The following is a 19,854-nucleotide window of genomic DNA, read 5'->3' as shown; positions in this document are numbered from 1 at the left end:
AAATAATATAAAAACTTGGTCTGCCAGAACAGTTAGAAATAATGTCACACAAAGAAAATTTTCCCGGAAACGTGTTAAATAATCGAACATAGTTTAACAGCCACAGTTTGTGCAGCAATTTTGAAAGTATATTTTTTTTCCAAAGAAACACATATTTAATAGTGCAATCATTTCGTGACATAAGGTCACAGCTGTTATCTACACAAATAATTGTTTTACAAATGACATCTATACATATATAATCATGTAACATCTTTGTATTGTCTTAGAAATAATATCTGTGTGTATGTAGAAATGCAGCATCTTTACATTTGGACGTTCTTAAACTATCCTGAATTGTGTTTACAAATGTGCTGTTAGACGAAGTAGTGTGTATAAGTATATAAATACTAGTCACATTGTGATTCAAAATCGTGTAGCCACTATTAGAAACATTTTGGTAACAATTTTTTTCATGTTGGCTTAGTTTTCTGAAAACTGTAATCATAATGCGCACTTTGTAATATATCCTACGTACTCTTAACCCGACCAGTAGTACCGCAAATTCGCAAAATGATGTAGACTGATAAATCACCTGTAGATGAGCCACCTGAGCTCGAAATGCAACGGGCATTGAAATGCAAATGAAGCTTTGTAACTGAAAGCTATTTGTTTTTATTTTATTATTATTACTGATCTGCATACTATATTTGCTCCCAGGGACGTACTTAACATTTATCTGTAGACTACGCACGTGCGTACACTTGGATATTCTTGAAAACCCCGCCGCATTTATTACTATTAACGCGAGAGAATTAGTTGCCATTGTGCTGCTTCACTCTGGCGGCAACAGAAGGAACGTAGCAGAACACGCCCGCCATCTAGTGACCGGCTGCGCCAACTGCGCGGCGCAGTTGAGTTCCACGGGCAGTCCGACGCTGGCCATACGGCAGTCAACAGTAGCTCCTGCGCGCGCCCCGGCGAGAGAACGACAGCCAGCATGTCCGCAGACGCAGAACTGAGCTCCGTGCTGTCTCGCAGACAGGCCATCAACGAGGCGCTCGACGAGGGCAAGCCCGTCAGCCCACAACAACGCGCCAAGATCAGCGTCTACGCTGAGTTCCATGAGTTCACAAGGAAGCAGATCAAAGAATACGAGCAGACCTTCCGAAAGTGAGTACAGCTCTTATTGTCGCATTTCGAACTGCATTCAAAGCGTAAATTTTCCTCTGGGTAAGATATTGATGTCGCTTTGCTTGGAAATCTCGACGAAGAACACTTCATCGAGAAAGAGAGCTTAGAACGAGATTGTAAACATGTCATGTCCGTATGTTTACATGTAATTGCCAGCGCCGAAGCACAGGAGACACCGCCTCCTTTACATCTCATCGGCATTTCTGTAAATTGTTAAATCTCATGAGAGACCGTTCTCTAAGCACTGTTTCCTGCGAGCATGCTTGCTTTTAAATGCGTATAGTTGACAGACAACAAGTCAGCTGATGAAAACAAAGTTAAAGCTTGCGCGTTGACACCCTCAATGTTACGTGTGTTGTGCGGGAAGACAGTGTCCTTGGCAGAAGGCCGTAGCCATGGCAACGGCATCTGTCTGGCTCCTGTTTAGGGGGCGTGGCAGATGCCGACAGGAACGAGGTAAACTCCGTGGTGTCCTGAGAGCACTCGTTGGCTTATCTTTCACAAATAGCGACGAGTTCGTAAGCGCACTGCGCTGTTTGTTAGAGTGTAAAGAAGGCCGTGGAATAACTTGACGGTTCTTAAAAGCGCAGTACCGCGTTGGTTTAATACTGACACACAAGGCGGTAGTTGGTACGATTCTGTATTGATTTCTTAAATGCTGCGTGTATGCCTAACTAATGTTGACAATAGGTAGATTTTTTCGTATACATTCCCACAGTATACAATGTGAATAATTAGTCACAGACGAGCGAAAATCATCACAGAGACGAACTGCTACATTAATTTAAAGCACATTGAATCTTTTGTCAGATCGTTTGAAGCTGTACTCTCAAAGTCTGAAATGCATAGCGAATTTGTAGCTTGAGTTTCTTTCCCATATTAAAGAATATGCAATGGCAACGAAATGTTTGCGCCGACAATATTGGGCCAGGTGTCGGATTTGATGGACAATGCAATGACCTACGAAATAGCGAAGACAGGTTTAAGACGACAACATCAAGCTACAGTTATAAGTATTAGTCTTAATCAACCTCATGGTCTTCTTCCAAATATGACCCATGATTCAAACTACTTTGACACAGATGTGGAAGGTAATGTAAAGGTTTCAGCAACTAGGGCTGTAGATAACAGTACTCGATTTATCTGATAAAAAGTTGACTTAACCACAGCGAAATACAGTTGAAAACAGTTTGACACACTACTCTCAGACGCGACATTTCGTCGTAAGATTGTGAGATAATCAGTGATGTGACACTTTTAAATTACTAGGCCTGGAGGTAAGTGGAAATCTTATCAGAAAGTATTACATTCCCAGTATTAATAAAAGTCTGAGCGCTGCTGTCATCAGAGTTATCAGCACTATCGCTGAAATGTAAGTGCGATAGTGTGTTTACATTTGCTTATTTTCGTATTCTGGTGTCTTACTCAATGGTATTTAGTGGAATTTACAAATCTTGGAATGGATGTTTTTGGGAAGCTTTGCGTTGTTAGTCCGCGGACTTACAGTATGTTACTATTAAAGAACATCGGAATTTTAATTCTCGTGTAGCAACATTTACCTTGTGATTTGTGCTTAAAAATGTGGACTCACTCAAAGAAAATCACGGCATTACCCAGTGAACATTAGTCAGCAAATTATCATTTTTATTTCATTTAATATTTAACTATATATGCAGTGTCTTGTTACACGAACAGGTAGGTTTGCTTTTAATGATCGTACGAAATCAGAGAAAAAAAAGTACACGAACGTTCTACCAGTAGCATTTGTTGACTCTTTTTGTAAGATTTTAAGCTCATGTTAAGCTGCTTCAAAAGCCGCTATCAATCATACTTAGTACCAGCTGACGTACGGACAGTGTGCTAACGTACACAATAGTTTCAAAACGTAAGGGCCAAGAAAGTGTCAGCAAGAAAATCAAAGCTTATGTGTGAAATAATAAATTTAAAAACTACTTGAGATGGCAAAATTTTGATACATGCTCGTCTAGACATATTACTGAGTGTCAAAGTCGACCTACAAATCAAGCATAGTGGAGTGGACAGGGTTAGACTAAGACAGAATGTTTGCTATTAGTCATATAGAGCGCCCATAATCTAAACTACGTGGCGAAACATATTACTTCCTCCAGTACACAGGGATCGGACAAAAAAAATGTGGAAACGCCAAAAGACAACACATTACCATGCCCAATAGTGTAGGAAAACCATCAGCACCCAAAACAGCATCCAGTCATCTCTGTGTGGATAAATACGGCTCCTGTATGGTTTTCAAGGGTAACGATCACGCGCCCTGCTCTCCAAATTAGGCAACAAAGGCTCCATAGTATTATGTTCGAACAGGGGCACTGTCGTCTTGAAACGCATCACCATTGGGAACAAACGTTGTGCACTAGGATTCACATGATCAGCCAAAATAGTCACATAAACCTTGGCAGGAATATGACCTTACAGGGTTATCACAATATGGCTCCAGAATAATCAACGAACCTTCGTCAGTTTTCACTTTTGGGATGTAAAACCAGCCGGAATTATGAAACAAAACTTATCCGACCAAATGACTATCTTCCATCACTCCGTAGTTCAGAATTTATGGTTTCGACACCACGTTTCCATGTCATGGGCATGCTGCACCACTGAAGCGAGGTTTTGGCATTTCAGCCGTCCCTGCAGTTCCCTGCTTATGGAGGCCCCTTCTTGTTTTGGTGCTGCCCTCCTTTTTTTTTTTCAGTCCTCTTCAATGAGCGTCCGTGACGAATACTCACACCGCATTCTGGCATAGCGGATGACGTTTCCCCGCCTTCCCCGTATGCGATATAAGTCATCGATACGGTGCCTCTTGAAATACCAAACACTGCGGCTACCTCGGTTACGGAGGCGTCAATCATACGAGCAATAACGATTTGCCTACGTTCGAATTCACTTAGCTCCAACATAATGCACTCGCAACTACACAGAATATTGTTCTGACTACGACTCACATTTGTAACATATTGAGGACATTTCACAGGTGCCGTTCGTGACCAAATACAACAGCGGAACCTGCGGCGTTAACTAGCATCTGCAGTTATGTTAAACGGGAGTTAGAAAGGAAATTTTTTTTCACGTTCTCGGATTTTTATCTCATTATAAAATTTGCAATTTTCTGAATAAAATTGAAAGGCTTATTTCAATAGTGGTACAAGTCCATTACCTCCACTTTTTTCTCTATAATGCTTCTGACATTAAGAAAGAAAGGTTCATCTCTAGCAAGAAGCCATATGCTTGAATATTTCTGGTATCTCAACTGCAGATTTTTCAGCACTCATTTAACTTTAGGACTCTGTATCTCAGAATGAACAAAAATGGACTTGTACAACTATTGAAATAAGCTCTTTATATATATATAATGTGTGTGTGTGTGTGTGTATTACTTAAATATCTAATAAAATCGGTAATTTTTTTTATATAGAACGCTGTGGATTGCTGTGTTATAAATGTCACGTCCAGAAGAGGATGGGCACCAGGTTGAGGAAATTGAAACAAAGTTTGAGAGACAAGAAACTTTCTGAAAAAAACCATAAGAGGCAGGCTGACAGACAAAATGATTGATGAACTACAGCAGTATTATGGGACGGTCATTACAAATAATACTGAGGATTTGTTGCGCGATGGGCTAGCTTCTTCCACAGACTGTCAACTGAAGAAAAACCAGTTCACCACTTTCACCCTCCCGGACCTGATTCATGGTGCAATTACCGCAATGCCCAGTACTCACAGTTCAACAGCCATAAACATTCCAACCAAGCAGCAGTCATGGATATCGTAAAACCTATTTACAGATACCTGGCAAATCCTGAATTACTGAAGAAGGGTATGCAGAGTCAGACTCAAAATCCCAATAAGTCTTTCAGTAATCTTATATGGACTCGCTTACCAAAAAATGTTTTCGTTGGAATGAAGACACTAAAGTGGGGTGTCAGTGATGCTGTTATTGCTTTTAATGATGGCAACATTGGTAGGGTGAAAGTGCTACAGCATATGGGAATTAATGCTGGAGCAAACTGCATCAGAGAACTTGAACAGATGGACAAGGTTCGCATTGATAAAGCAGAGTATGCAGCAAAGTTGGCCGCTGAGCAGTCCGGAAAGAAGAAAAAACTTGGGAAAAGGTCAAGAGGATGATACACAAAATGGTGCAGGATGATTCTGAGTGACTAAAAATAAAAAAGCCTATATTGAGTTAGTCTTTTGAAACTTTGGAGGCCGTTCCTGAAAATTTACATTTTCTGTTGCATTTTTCCCTAAATCTCAGAAACCACTTCGAGAAGAGTATTCAAATTCTCAGAAAGTAGTAACATACATATCCTGAGGATACTGAACTAAAAGAACAACATAATGTTACGTATAATTAAAATTATTCAGGATAACGTACAAAAAAGTACACAATTTTTACCCTGTGGTTAAAAAATTGTATTTCCGAAAGCAGTGGCTGAAATGCAATTATTGTAGTTCAGTAGACTCAGAACATACAGTTTAATGTCCTGTAAAAGTTTCATGTGAATGGCTACAGGGAAGCCAAGTCATTAAATTTAACATTGTCGGGATAGGGCGTTCCAACTTCACTTAAGCATCCATTTCTCGGGGATTTCCACACGTTAGCCAATTCCTGTACGTGTCGCACAATGATCACAAACGCAAAAATTAAGGAAGTTCGTATATACAGAGGGATACCGACAGACATCTGGTGTCAGTAGAAATAGCTGTACGCATCAGTTCCTTAAGTGTGATACGGCGAAACTGATGCTAAGCTGGGGCGGGCACAGCAACACAATCAGAAAAAATCGAGGAAGGGTCCACCAATCCTCCGACGCGAATTACTTAAGTTGCGCTTCAGGAAAAAGACTGCGCGCATGCAAGTGTTCTGCGCTTTAGATAACGACAAATTCAGGTGAGATTTTTCACTCTCGTCATGACTTCTTGTTTGAATCGGCTCATCCTAACATGTACATTACGGAAAACCTTTGTTTGTGAGATACAGGAGCAGTCATATACAGGGTGGTCCATTGATAGTGACCGGGCCAAATATCTCACGAAATAAGCGTCAAACGAAAAAACTATGAAGAACGAAACTTGTCTAGCTTGAAGGGGAAAACCAGATGGCGCTATGGTTGGCCCGCCAGATGGCGCTGCCGTAGGTCAAACGGATATCAACTGCGTTTTTTAAATAGGAACCCCCATTTTTTATTACATATTCGTGTAGTACGTAAAGAAATATGAATGTTTTAGTCGGACCACTTTTTCGTTTTGTGATAGATGGCGCTGTAATAGTCACAAACGTGGTATCATGTAACATTCCGCCAGTGCGAACGGTATTTGCTTCGTGTTACATTACCCATGTTAATATGGACCGTTTACCAATTGCGGAAAAGGTCGATATCGTGTTGATGTACGGCTATTGTGATCAAAATGCCCAATGGGCGTGTGCTGTGTGTGCTGCTCGGTATCCTGGACGACATCATCCAAGTGCCCGGACCGTTGGCTGGATAGTAACGTTATTTAAGGAAACGGGAAGTGTTCAGCTACATGTGAAACGTCAACCACGACCGGCAACAAATGATGATGCCCAAGTAGGCGTTTTAGCTGCTGTCGCGGCTAATCCGCACATCAGTAGCAGACAAATTGCGCGAGAATCGGGAATCTCAAAAACGTCGGTGTTGAGAGTGCTACTTCAACATCGATTGCACCCGCACCATATTTCTATGCACCGGGAATTGCATGGCGATGACTTTGAACGTCGTGTACAGTTCTGCCACTGGGCAGAAGAGAAATTACGGGACGATGACAGATTTTTTGCACGCCTTCTATTTAGCGACGAAACGTCATTCGCCAACAGCGTTAATGTAAACCGGCATAATATGCGCTATTGGGCAACGGAAAATCCACGATGGCTGCGACAAATGGAACATTAGCGACCTTGGCGGGTTAATGTGTGGTGCGGCATTATGGGAGGAAGGATAATTGGCCCCCCATTTTATCGATGGCCATCTAAATGGTGCAGTGTGCTGATTTCCTACGTAATGTTCGACCGATGCTACTACAAGATATGTTTCACTGCATGACAGAATGGCAATCTACTTCAGACATGATGGATGTCCGGCACATAGCTCGCGTGCGGTTGAAGCGGTATTGAATAGCATATTTCATGACAGGTGGATTGGTCGTCGAAGCACCATACCATGGCCCGCACGTTCACCGGATCTGACGTCCCGGATTTCTTTTTGTGGAGAAAGTTGAAGGACATTTGCTATCGTGATCCACAGACCACGGCAGACATGCGACAGCGCATTGTCAGTGCATGTGCGAACATAACGGAAGGAGAACTACTTGCTGTTGAGAGGAATGTCGTTAAACGTATTGCCAAATGCATTGAGGTTGACGGACATCATTTTGAGCATTTATTGCATTAATGTGGTATTTACAGGTAATCTCGCTGTAACAGCATTCGTTCTCAGAAATAATTAGTTCACAAAGGTACATGTATCACATTGGAACAACCGAAATAAAATGTTCAAACGTACCTAGGTTCTGTATTTTAATTTAAAAAACCTACCTGTTAGCAACTGTTCATCTAAAATTGTGAGCCATATGTTTGTGACTATTACAGCGCCATCTATCACAAAGCGAAAAACGTGGTCCAACTAAAACATTCATATTTCTTTACGTACTACACGAATATGTAGTAAAAAATGGGAGTTCCTATTTTGAAAACGCAGTTGATATCCGTTTGACCTATGGCAGCGCCATCTAGCGGGCCAACCATAGCGCCATCTGATTTCCCCCTTCAAGCTACACAAGTTTCGTTCTTTGTAGTTTTTTCGTTTGACGCTTGTGTCGTGAGATACTTAGTCCTGTCACGATCAATGGACCACCCTGTATATGACCCCATTCTCCTTGATGTAACTACAGAGACTGCTAAACGGAGCAAGGTGGCGCAATGCCAAGTTACTGGACTCGCTTTCAAAAGGACATCGCTTCAAATCCCCGCCCGACAATTCCGGTTTAGATTTTCCTTGATTTTCAAAAATCGCTAGACACTGATAACGGGGTGGTTCCTTTGACAGGGCATGGCCGATTTCATTCCCCTTTCCCAGATTACGCCTTGTCGCTAATGGCCTCGACATCGACGCGACTTTAAATCCTAATCTTTCTACGTTCCTCCTGCAGTTAGTGTGTCTTTCCTCTGTTGCATATCGAGCCATCTACGCAGAAAACAACTTACGCAGTTTCATTTAAAATTCTCTCTCTCTCTCTCTCTCTCTCTCTCTCTCTCTCTCTCTCTCTCTCTCTCTCTCTCTCTGTGTGTGTGTGTGTGTGTGTGTGTGTGTGTGTGTGTGTGTGTGTGTGTGTGTGTGTAGCTCAAATGGCTCTGAGCACTATGGGACTTAACTTCTAAGGTCATCAGACCCGTAGAACTTAGAACTACTTAAACCTAAGGACATCACACACATCCATGCCCGAGGCAGGATTCGAACCTGCGATCGTAGCGGTCGCGCGGTTCCGGACTGTAGCGCCTAGAACCGCTCGGCCACTATGGCTGGCTCTGTGTATATATATCGCGACTACATTAGGTGAGGGACTTCCGTATGTGGTAAGCTGGTTTAAGGCCAGTGCCAATTATGTGTGGAACCACATATAAGACGAGAAGAGCGGTGTGGAAGAGATCGTAGAAATTTTTAATTTGGCGTGGCATGAATACCGAGAAAGTTTTGTACCTGCTTACTTATCGTAGAAACAACTTGTGTGACGTCACGTTATGCCGACCTTGTTTACTGCATTGCTATTTGCAGTGCATTCTGCTGTGGAGACAATTTTGCGCCTTGGTTTATAAATGTTATGCAGAAAACGAAAACTTGTTTTGTTGAGGGTGTGTCGACATACTACTAGCTGCTGGCACAATGTCCTTTCAAGCTACGTTCAGAGAGATTGCGGTGCGGAGTGTACAACACTGGACGAATCTTAACTCAGAGCTCGAATAGTGCTCCGCAAATCAGGTCTCTTTGCACTTCGAATGCGCAGTACACCTGTGGAGATATTTTATGAAAGTAGGAATAAAAAAAATGCTCGCCCGAGTATTCTGCGTGGGATCTGCGAACGTAATAGCAGCGGTTTTCCGCATTACTCTCTGCTGGGAATGCAGTCTTGCATTGTTCCAACAAGGCCTGCTCGTTCTCACGACGTAACCATTAGACTCGCTACTGTCATTGTGGCCTCCGTTCGTATTCAGCCAGTCACTGTCGAGAAAGGCCGATATATGCCGCTTATTACAATCGCAAATAGAGCGCGGCAGATAGTGGTGTGTGTTTGTGTACCTTGTGTAATTGCTGCAATGTTCTCGGTATTCCTACGCGATCGCAGTAAAATGCACGACGAGCGTCTTTCATTCTGCAGTGGGCTGTACGCTTTAGTGAAACTCGCACACAATAAACATGCTTACCGGATCGTGATTAGAACGTGTTTTAAGCTCGAACGTTAACGCGTTCTTCTAGGAATGGTAGCATTGGGAAATATTGGCGAACACGTAATATGTTGTGGGAAAGGCGAAAACAAAGCTTAGATTTGTTGTGGAAGGGTTCTACGGAAAACGCTTTGCATCTGTGAAGGGAATCGCCTATACTTAAATGGGAATCTTTGGCAGAAAAACGAAATTATTCTCACGAAACCCTGTTGAGAAAATTTAGAGAACAGGAAACCTGTGCGACATATCTGCCGCACCCATCGTACGTATGGTGTAGGGGGCTTGAGGATAAGATAAGGAAGATCCGAGCGCATACAGAGGCACTTACTTCCCCCCCCCCCCCCCCTCGCTCCATGTGCGAATTAAGTACAAGAGATCTGTATCGTATTGCTGACTGGAAGATCCCAAGGATTACTCAACTTCGTTGTTTGTTCCTCTGCCCACAATAATCCCCTACCACGCGGTCTATGACATTGTTGTCTTACGGAGTTTCTTCGCTGAAACGTTGGTATGTTGAAATACTCTCTCGACTAAGTATGGCGTAAGTGAATCATCAGAGCGAGAGCGCGTGTGGGTCCTTTCGGTGTTACCACAAATGGTACTAAGTGCCTCCATTTGTTCTGGAGTAGCAAGACGTGTGTTGTCGCATCAAAGCAAAACACGGAAATTCCGAAACTGTCCACGAACGTGGCGGCTTCGAATTGTGAGCTCGTCCTAGTATAGAGGAAGCACTCACATAGATCGTTAGTTCGCTTCTATTGCTGTGGCGCTGTAATGGAACTCATTATATACCCCCCTAAGTCTCACTGCTACTAAAATGAAAATCTGTCGGTTTCTTGGGACGCGATCGCCGTGTAATTTCACTTCATGTAAAGCCGAAAACTTATTGCAGAAATTGTTTTGTAACAAACGCACCTGTACAAAACTCACACGCATAGTAACTTATCCATATTCACAAATAATCCTTGTACACTGGTAAACATCGCAGAAATTGTTGTACATCAAGTTACACATCCTATACTCAATTACTTTCGCTTTGCTCACAGAGCCACGATTTTGTAAGCGCATTTAAATCCATTCCTATGTACTGTTCGGCCCTTCTGCTGATAACTGAAATGTGAGGTGCGGAACTTCAGAACTGAAGTGGGTAGCACGAATCGCATCGGTAGGTGGTCATTCGGCGCTAAGCCGAACACACGAAGTGGTTCACTTGTACGAGAATTTTATATAGAAATCTTAATGATTTTTAAATAAAACAGTTTATTGACAGTCTGCATCTTTACTCTTCATGTCTGCCTATCCACAGCCATCTTCCACTGGAGGTCTCTACATTGTAGCGTGTAAAATGGCGGTGTGTAACGCAACTATGTCGGTGCGTTAGAACCAGCGTGCAGTAATCTATTTTTGAACTCGAAGAGTTCGTCCACACATCGAACGCAGTCTCCTTCAGCATAACCCCGGACCACACACGAGCTCCGCGACATGTGCAACAATCTGACGCCTTGGGATCACTGTCATCAGTAACCCTCCATACAGTCCCGACTTGGCCCCATCCGATTTTCATCTTTTTCTAAACCTTAAAGATTACCTTCGAGGACTACACTTTCATGTAATGAAGCGGCCCAAGCAGAGAAGAGGTAGTGGCTCTGTCAACAATGGCAGACACGCTAAAGTGACGGTATCAACAAACTGATCCCTCGTTGGAAGAAATGTTCGTCTCTGGGGTTACTATGTTGAGAAATAAATATTTAGACACTAAGAGTAAAGATAAAGAATGTTAACAAAGTTCTTTATTTAAAAAAAACTTTGAGTCTTCACATTAAAAAAATCGAAGACATTTATCAGCGCGGCCTCGTATCACGTTATTAAAATAGTCTTGAAAATTGATATTAAAATGGTTTTTGTGTGGGGATAGTTTGTTGTTGAGAGGTTTCGAGTTAAGATTACAAACGAAATCTGAGTTGTACTTCGCTAATAATTAGTTAATGAAAACAGGAGTTTTGGTGCCCTAGACCGAGGGTAATCCCTCCTTCTATCAGAGGAGCCAATCATAAGTCAAAATTATTTGAGGCAATTTCTCATGAAATACGTACTCTCAGTACCAACTAGTGATCGTACATCGCTCCACTTGTGACACCAGGTATCAGCTGCTGAATTATTCGTAAACTGAGGTGAGTAGCGTTAGAATAATCTTATGGCTTCCATAGCCAGATATGTTGGTTTAAATGGATCTTTTATTTTTTATATATTTTTACGACACAATCAAATGAACATTGCACAAAACTGTTACCGGTTTCGAGAACCAGCTATCTTCTTCAGACCAAACGCATCAGCAGGCGTTGACGTAAGTTTCCGTTGCGTTGTAAATAATACCTCATCTCCATGCACAGTATACAGGGTAAAGCGAAATTCGCGCACTCGGGCTTCGCAGCGCGACTCCTTACATGCCACGGACAAAAAGAATGTCTCACAAAAATTCGTCCGACGAGTGCATCCAGCAGAAAAAGGACGTTAGTGCCAATCTGTCAACACTGCAACCACATGTATGGTAACTGCCTCTGTCAGCACGTATAATTTCTGCTGTACAGTTGGTGGATACAGTTTTGGGTTAGCGTGCAGGAGGTCGATGGTTCGATCCTGGGTTGAAGCATATGTTTCTTGTTTGGTAAGTGGTACGGTATCTGGCACTTAATCGTCAACAGCGATTGCAGCATCTAGAAAACATTTGCACTTCCATACTACAACCGTAGAAATGGAAGATTGGTCAGCTTTGGAAGAATCCCTTTCCACTCGCTGGAAAATGTTCTGACATAAATAACCTGGGGACGCCTGAAGAAGCACGTGTATTCTACTCCTCTGACGAATGTGGAAGAATTGGTAGCAAGAGTTCCTGCTGCTCTTGTTATTGTGGACGCAACTTTACTGCGGGGGGTCCAGAGCTGTATGATCCGGCGGATTGCGCAATGTTTGGACGTGCAGGGAGGTAGCTTTGAGCATCTGCTGTTCTGAGGACAATGTATTCTGTTGTGAAGGTCATGCGGTCTTTAATATGGACATTATTATTGTCACTGGTTGCTAATGTGCAACATCTGAGCGCTGATATTACATGTAGTATCAATGACAAGTAGATGTCACTGTACTGTGTTATCATCTTTAGCGTCGAAATTGATATTATTTTTGTAGTTATTCTGTCCTATGATAGGTCATTTTTTTTTCAACTGTTTATTTCTTATTTGTCTAACCACGTGTTTGTTATGCTCAGCGTTACAAAATGTTGTAAATTTTGATACATGTGACCTGAGGAACAGTGTATATTACAGTATGAAATGAGACAATGAAATTGGCAAATAAAAAAAAAATGCACCCCAACTTAAGATCGAAACTTCGACCTCCTGTATGCTAACCCAAAGCTCTACCCACTGCACCTACCGCAGAGCACAAGTGATACGTGCTGACAGAGGCAGTTACCATACATGTGATGACAGTGTTGCCAGATTGCCACACTTTAACGTCCTTTTTATGACGGATGTACTCGCTGTACGAAATGTTGAGACATTTTTTTATCGCTGGCATGTGAGGAGTCGCGCTGCGAAGCCCCAGTCTGCGAATTTCGCTCCACCCTGTATAATTTCTGTTGAGCGTAGGTGTGTGTACAGTGTGGTGCCGTTTTCCTCTTCTATGACGACTAAGAGAAATGTGAAGGTAAAACAGGTACATTCGTCTTGAAGTGGCCGTCGGATTCATCATCATCAACATCAACAACAACAACAGTTCCCCTTGCTGTGACTTAGTACGTCACTGCGAAGACAATACAAGACACCGGCGCAAAGTCTGGTAATTAGGAACTTCACGCTGCCACAGCTCCTCCCCTTGCCGGCCAAATACTGGCAGCGAAAATTTTCTACTACCGCACAGGTGTGCGTTAATATCCTCGGCTGTATAAGTGGGTTATGGAATAGTAGAAAGTTGCTAATGTACCTCCGGCGCGCAATGTACAGATGTACAGGAGCTTGTGGAGCTTATATTCATATGTTGTGGCCATGACTCACATTCAGAAGTTCGTCCAAAAGAAACCACTCAAAAGAAGACATTAAGGCACAGTGAAATTAAACGCCGTCGGTGAAGGTTAGAGCCGTGGTTGCCGTACTGCGGCCCACAGGCTGTATGTGGCTCGGTGGCTCGAATGCATTATTCATGCGGCCTGCGGTTCCCTGCCGTATTTAACTATTACATCTAAAATCATTTTAGTTTGAGTGGGGCAGTGCACAAATGGTTTATTTCATACTTAACTGGAAGAGTGCAGAAAGTTGAAATAAGTGGTTCATGTAATGTTAAAACAACAGCTGATTGCTCAAACTGAGGGGCTATCGAGTACAGGGTCCCACAGGGTTCGGTCTTAGGTCCTTTACTGTTCTTGACATGCATTAATGACTTACCATTCCACATTGATGAAGATGCAAAGTTAGTTCTTTTTACTGATGATACAAGTGTAGTAATGACATCCAAAAACCAAGAAATAAGTGATGTAATTGTAAAAGATGTTTTTCACAAAATTCTTAAGTGGTTCTCAGCAAACGGACTCACTTTAAATTTCGATAAAACACAGTATATACAGTTCTGTACAGTAAATGGCACAACTCCAGTAATAAATATAGACTTTGAACAGAAGTCTGTAGCTAAGGTAGAATCTTCAAAATTTTTAGGTGTGTCCGTTGATGAGAGGTTAAACTGGAAGCAACACATTGATGGTCTGCTGAAACGTCTGAGTTCAGCTACGTATGCTATTAGGGTTATTGCAAATTTTGGTGATAAGAAGCTCAGTAAATTAGCTTACTATGCCTACTTTCATTCACAGCTTTCGTATGGCATCATATTCTGGGGTAATTCATCGTTGAATAGAAAAGTATTCATTGCTCAAAAACGTGTAATCAGAATAATTGCTGGAGCCCACCCACGGTCATCCTGCAGACATCTATTTAAGGATCTAGGGATCCTCACAGTATATATATTCACTTATGAAATTTGTTGTTAATAATCCAACCCAATTCAAAAGTAATAGCAGTGTGCATAGCTGTAACACCAGGAGAAAGGATGATCTTCACTATGCAGGCTTAAATCTGAGTTTGGCACAGAAAGGGGTAAATTATGCTGCTACAAAAGTCTTTGGTCATCTACCAAATAGCATCAAAAGCATGACAGATAGCCAACTAACATTTAAAAATAAATTAAAAGAATTTCTAGATGACAACTCCTTCTACTCATTGGCTGAATTTTTAGATATAAATTAAGGGGAAAAAATTAAACATTAATGTCATTCAATATTTTGTGTAATGTAATATCTTGTACAGACATCTTTTATTAACCTGACACGTTCCACATCATTACGAAGTGTCGTATTTATGATCTATGGAACAAGTATTAATCTAATCGAATTACTTGCATCTAGCAACTAACAGCCGAATGCAAAATGAAAGTTTCTTAAGAGTAGTTTTTCTGCTCAGTAACAAACAAAAATTATCATAGCGACAGCAAGATGTGCTTAATTGTAACTGACGTTGGTGAATTCGGCCGAGAGCTAAGTAAAGTTAGCCGCTTGAGGCATGTGGGTAAACAGCGCTGCCACTGCAGGGTTAGATGTGAGAGAGGGTAATGTTTTATTGTCTGTCTTCCTGTACTGATAGCTGATGGACGTGTATATCTCCTACTGATCAGTCACTGTGTTATAAATTACGAACCGAAGTAACACGGACTCGTGAATGCACTTTGTACAGATGAGGCTCTTCAAATCCGGCATGTATTTGTGTCAAGGGATATGAAATTAAACCGAGCCTACTGTGATACAATGCAATGGGTAGAAGAAAAATATTAAAAACATTTAGTAAGCATTTATGATTCTCTCATAATGCATAATGGATTTAAGTGAAGATACAGTTAGTGTTATGAATCAAGTAATTATCCGCTCACACAATAACACAACACTTCGTCAGGCAGTTAGTTTGACAACGTTGGGGTCGTTGAGATTGGCAGCAGCCTGAAACAGATCAGTCGGCAGGAAGTGATCGCACTCTTACTACGAGGGTAATCCCAAAAGTAAAGTCTCCTATTTTATTATAAGTACATAGACCTGTTTATGGTTTACATCAGTTTACAGCTTGAACATTTGGCTATTTTTTAACATAATCACCATTTCTGTCGATACATTTTTTGTAGACGCTGTGGCAGTTTTTGTATGCCCCTGTCATACCAACTCGCCGCCATGCTTTTCGGGAAGTTATGAACCTCTTCTTGTCCGTTAAAATTCTGTGAGCGGTGCTTCGGGAAACATCAGGAACCGACGTGCAGAAATCATCCAGGGTGATCCGCCGATCTTCATGCACGCTTTGCTCAACCTTCAACACTGTCTCCTCAGAAATTGACGGTCTCGTGCTCCTTTGTTCGTCGTGAATTTCTGTCCGACCAGCTGCAAACACTCTACACAACTTACGAACATTTTTGACATGCATGCACGACTCACCATACACTTCCGTCAATCGGCGGTGGATTTCAATCAGCGCAGTGCCCTTTGCGTTCAAAAGACGAATAACTGCGCGCAATTCGCACTTGGCGGTAACATCCAACGGGAGTTCCATTCTCAACGGTTGCCAAGCAAAGACTGAGCGCCTCAGCGCGGTATGTGCATGTTTACACACAGCGCGTGAGGCACTCTTCATAACAGTGTGACCAACTGCCACACAGAGACCTTACTTTTGGGATTACCCTCGTATAACTAGTCTGTTGGGAGCTCGTAACCTACTAATTTAGTAACAAGACCAGTACGTAAGCGGCCCGAGATGTCGCCCCACGATGTCAGTATCGGCCCATGAGAAAAAAAGTTCGACGACCACTGGGCAAGTGAGACTCCTGGAGAGCCATTTACCCGACCTGGTATGTGTTAGAGACTAAGAGCGTTTGATATATACATAAGGCTATAGAAACTGTTGCGGTTCACAGCAGTGAGACAAGCTGGTTTATTGCGCAGTCAACAACATCGATTTCTGCCGGCCGGAGTGGCCGAGCGGTTCTAGGCGCTTCAGTCTGGAACCGCGCGACCGTTACGGTCGCAGGTTCGGATCCTGCCTCGGGCATGGATGTGTGATGTCCTTAGGTTAGGTTTAAGTAGTTATAAGTTCTAGGGGACTGATGACCTCAGCTGTTAAGTCCCATAGTGCTCAGAGCCATGTGAACCATTTTGAACATAGATTTCTGACCATAAACGGTACACTCTGTTAAAAAAATTCCGGTTCTTTGTCCATCAAATTTTTGTACTCTTACCTTTTTCTGTGTATGGTCTCCCTCGAAATACTCTCCTACACAATTGATAATCCGCTCCCAACAATGTGTACACTTCCGAAAGCAGTCTTGGTACGCCTCTTGCTACATCGCGCTAAGCGCCGTCTGGGAATTTTCTTTTATCTCGTCTGTTGTTGTAAATCTTGGTTCTTTCAATGGGGTTTTCAACTTCGGAAATAAAAGTTCGTAGGGGGCCAGGTCTGGAGAGTACAGAGGACGAGACAGCAGTGATTTCTTTCTTTGTACAATAGTCACGCACCAACAGGATGAATGTGCAGGTGCATTATCATGATGTAAGAGCCATGAATTGTCTCAGATTTTCTCGCAGGCGTCGCAACACGTACCGATAGTACCATCGATTAAGTCTGTCCCTGTGGCACGAATTCATGGTGAACTAATCCTTCAGTGTCAAAGAAGACCATAAGCATGGCTTTGACGCTTGACCTGACCTGGCGAGCTGTTTTTGGTCTCGGGCCGGCCGATCGGTTCTAGGCGCTACATATGGAACCGCGCGACCGCTGCGGTCGCAGGTTCGAATCCTGCCTCGGGCATGGGTGTGTGTGATGTCCTTAGGTTAGTTAGGTTTACGTAGTTCTAAGTTCTAGGGGTCTTGGAGAACATTTCCCTACCCACTGTGAAGACTGAGCCTTGGTCTCAACATCACAACTGCAGACCCATGTCTCATCACCAGTTATGATTCTCTTAATGAACATCTCGTTCTCATTTACGCGATCCGAAAGCTCTTCAGACTGCGAGGCGAAGGTCTTTCTGGTCTTGACTCGTGATCCGTGGTATGAATTTGGCGGCAACACGATCAATTCCAAGATACTGTTAGGATTCCATAACATGATCCAGCTGAAATATTACATTCTTCTGCAATCTCTGGGAAAGTCAGATTGGCACACAGTTTCGTTGATGTACCTGATATGAGCGTCGTCTGTAGACGTCGAAGGTTGTCCTGAACGAGGGCCATCTTTAACTTCCATCCGGTCACTTTTTAAACCTTGTGAACCATTCGTAACATCGAGTACACTAAAGCACTCATCATCGTAGGCCTCCTGCGTCATTTGGTGTGTCTCTATAAAGGTTTTCTTGAGTTCCACGCAAAATTTAATGCCGCCGCGTTGCTGCTGTGTGTCATCTCGAAATTAGCTAACTGTGCGACACCATGTTCTACTCAGTAACGCACTGAACAGTAACAGACATACAATAATGAAACTTACCGCACTTACACATTAAACAGAAGCGTGTGCAAGGATGCCAACTGCATTTCGCTCCGCATTGGCGCCAAGTTACGAATGTTCCGGACTTTTTTTGAACAGCCTTTGTAATGTCAATTCATTGTATTCGTGTCACTGTGTGTAGAACTTTATTAGATGCCACCGGAACGGTGAATTAAAAGGAACGAAAGCGTATCGCTGACCCGTAGGCTTTGTCGAAGTGTGGAGGCAATGGAGACTCCCAGTTGACGTAGGTCTGAAGTACTCGTTAGCATCCAAGTGCTTCGTTTGCGTCACAACTAATCCAGCTATCTGCTTGCTCGAGCTGTTTTTCATCTCGTTGCAAGTAGCCTTAAAGTCTGAGACGCGGTACGCTATGAGAAAGTGTCGTGCGATATAAAAATGTAGATGTACGTTTCACATCTCCTGCTAAACTGCTGGACAGATTTCAACCAAACTTGGTACAGATATAATACCCTGTCTGGAAAGGATCGCTGTGAGGTTAAGAACCACCCATCTATCAAAGGGGTGGGGATGAGAATCAGTATAGTCCACGACGCGAGACTATCCATACTTTAGTCATCCATTATTGGGGAATGGGAGCACTGAGATTTGCAACAAATTTTACACATAATTTCAAACCATACGAATATTTCTCGCTGACGACCCCCACATAATGATGAAAGAAAGTAAGTTCGTTACTTACCACGTTTTCGCTGTTTATGCAGTAAAGCAGTCACGTGAAGCGTGACGTTTTAATTTATTACTTCTTTACTACTAACTGTATTCGTGACATTTTTCAGACAGTATTCAAATGAACCAGAAAAATTATGTTGATGTACGAAACTTATTTCAGGAGATACGTCATAAACACTGAATACGTGAGAAATTATTGCATCATGCAAAACATTTAAATTTATTACTTCTTTGCTACTATTTCTATTCGCAACTCGTTTCGCAGACAGTATCCACATATTCCGCTGAATGTACCTACTAAAGTCACTAAGTAGTGATTTACCACCAGAAGGAGGTTCTTACTCATTGGTCTGAAGATGACCACAGTAGTGGTCGAAACCGGTCACCGTAAATAAATTGTGGTCAAGACTGTTTTTGATAGTAAATCAATCTATGCAGAGTGGTTAAAGAATGTAGCATTACCGGATGTACATAGACGTGAACGGCGATTATATGGAAAAATAGATATGTAGTAAAATATTACTGTAAATAAAAAACTTTTCTCATGAGCTCATTTTGTATGACCAAACGGACGTTAGTTTTAGTAAACGCCTCATATAATTCTGATCACTGTCAGACTGGCTCCTAATTGTGATAGACCCTGCATACAGATTTTGTACTCAGTGTGGCGACCGAAGTAGCTTCTTCCATCGCTTGGCCGTTAATCGACCTTGCGTCCAGTAACCCTAGCAGCCCTTTGGTGAAGGGGAAAACTATTTGTTGTCGATTTTTGCCAACTCACAATTAGCACTAATGTCTGCTGTGATAAAAGTTCGTGGGCTCAGTGAGCACGTAAGTGATAAGTTTCGGCACATCTACCGCACAGACCAGGCGAGTAGGCTGTGGTTCGCCTTCTGCTTATCAGCGGTGGTTGAGAGCGCGTGTACGCACCACTAGTCTGTC

General features: G+C 42.5%; 1 protein-coding gene across 1 annotated transcript in view; it reads left to right on the top strand.

Annotated features, from left to right (window-relative positions):
• The first annotated feature begins 898 nt into the window (after positions 1-898).
• LOC126162808 (EF-hand domain-containing protein D2 homolog) overlaps positions 899-19,854 on the top strand; it is a 274,450-nt gene continuing 255,494 nt past the window's right edge. The window contains exon 1 of the mRNA XM_049919548.1: positions 899-1,152. Within this exon, the coding sequence (XP_049775505.1) occupies positions 980-1,152 (173 nt within the window). The 5' untranslated portion in view covers positions 899-979. The remainder of the gene's footprint in view (positions 1,153-19,854) is intronic.

The sequence above is a fragment of the Schistocerca cancellata genome, chromosome 2 (assembly GCF_023864275.1).
Source record: "Schistocerca cancellata isolate TAMUIC-IGC-003103 chromosome 2, iqSchCanc2.1, whole genome shotgun sequence".
NCBI lineage: Eukaryota > Metazoa > Arthropoda > Insecta > Orthoptera > Acrididae > Schistocerca > Schistocerca cancellata.
The sequence above is the reverse complement of the archived record's forward strand: the minus strand, read 5'-3'. Positions and strand labels throughout refer to the sequence as shown.